At 56.9% G+C, this 896-nt stretch overlaps 1 protein-coding gene across 1 annotated transcript; it reads right to left on the reverse strand.

The window, feature by feature from the left end:
- Nucleotides 1-365: 365 nt before the first annotated feature.
- LOC119344884 (protein transport protein Sec61 subunit gamma-like) lies at nucleotides 366-714 on the reverse strand. Its single transcript, XM_037615179.1, has 2 exons — nucleotides 576-714; nucleotides 366-490 (listed from the first exon to the last, which is right to left on the reverse strand). The coding sequence occupies exons 1-2, from the start codon at nucleotides 667-669 to the stop codon at nucleotides 375-377; spliced, it is 210 nt and encodes a 69-aa protein (XP_037471076.1). The 5' UTR covers nucleotides 670-714; the 3' UTR covers nucleotides 366-374.
- Between the last annotated feature and the right edge of the window lie 182 nt (nucleotides 715-896).

Consider the following 896-nt stretch of genomic DNA (forward strand, 5'->3'; position numbering starts at 1 on the left):
GGTGAAACAAACTTGAAGTCAACAGTCAACCCCCAATTCTCCACAGCTGATTACCCTTAACTCATCCGAATTCTCCTATCAAACTAGGAAATTGGCAGGTTTATTTGGAGGACAAAAGGATCTACTAAAATCTACTCTAGTAACTTACTAATATTGCTCAGATCGCAGGACTGTCCTAAGATGATGTGCTAAAATTCAACATGTTCCAAGTACCGAAGCCCACAGCACCCAATTCCGCACGGCCGCAGCCGCAAAGTCCACGGTGGCAGGCGCACGCACAGCAGATCCAACAGATCACACCGCGAAACAGGACCCAAGTCCAACTAAACCGTGCAAGCAGGAGGGAGACGGGATTGGAGGAGACGCGGGCATACCTAGCCGGAGCCGACGATGATGTTGTTGATGGGGATGAAGATGAGCTTGACGAAGAAGCCGACGAACCCCATGACGACGAACCCGATCGTCGTCCGCGCCGCCACCTTGGTGAACTCTGCGCGCCAAATCAGCGTCAGATCTGGATGGAAACAAACCGGATCCGAGACGAGGAGAGCGGGCGAGCTTGTGGCGGTCCTTACCCTTGCGGTCGGGCTTGTGGCAACGCTTGACGAGGCGGACGCTGTCCTTGGCAAACTCGCGGAGGGGGTCCACCATGGAGTCGACGGCGTCCATGGCTGCTGCCGGCGGGAAGGCGAGATCTCCGAGCCGACGATGACGACGAGGTCGCGCACATGAGGGGAAGGGACGGGGGAAGCCAACAGGCGAATGGTGTGCTGTTTGGATTTGTGCTCTGGATCTGCGAGGAGGGAAGGAGGAGGCCCGGCGGTGAGCTATGGTGGGATGATGTGGTCTGAATCGGGGAGAACGGGGCGGGGGCAATGGCGGCGACGGGAATGGAT

This window comes from Triticum dicoccoides, unplaced genomic scaffold (assembly GCF_002162155.2).
Source record: "Triticum dicoccoides isolate Atlit2015 ecotype Zavitan unplaced genomic scaffold, WEW_v2.0 scaffold190532, whole genome shotgun sequence".
Lineage (NCBI taxonomy): Eukaryota > Viridiplantae > Streptophyta > Magnoliopsida > Poales > Poaceae > Triticum > Triticum dicoccoides.

Excerpts from the sequence above, each read along its gene's own strand:
- LOC119344884 (XM_037615179.1), bottom strand. The coding sequence starts at position 669 with ATGGACGCCGTCGACTCCATGGTGGACCCCCTCCGCGAGTTTGCCAAG. Across the intron at positions 491-575 it reads CCACAAGCCCGACCGCAAGG|AGTTCACCAAGGTGGCGGCG; the intron begins GTAAGGACCGCC and ends TTTGGCGCGCAG.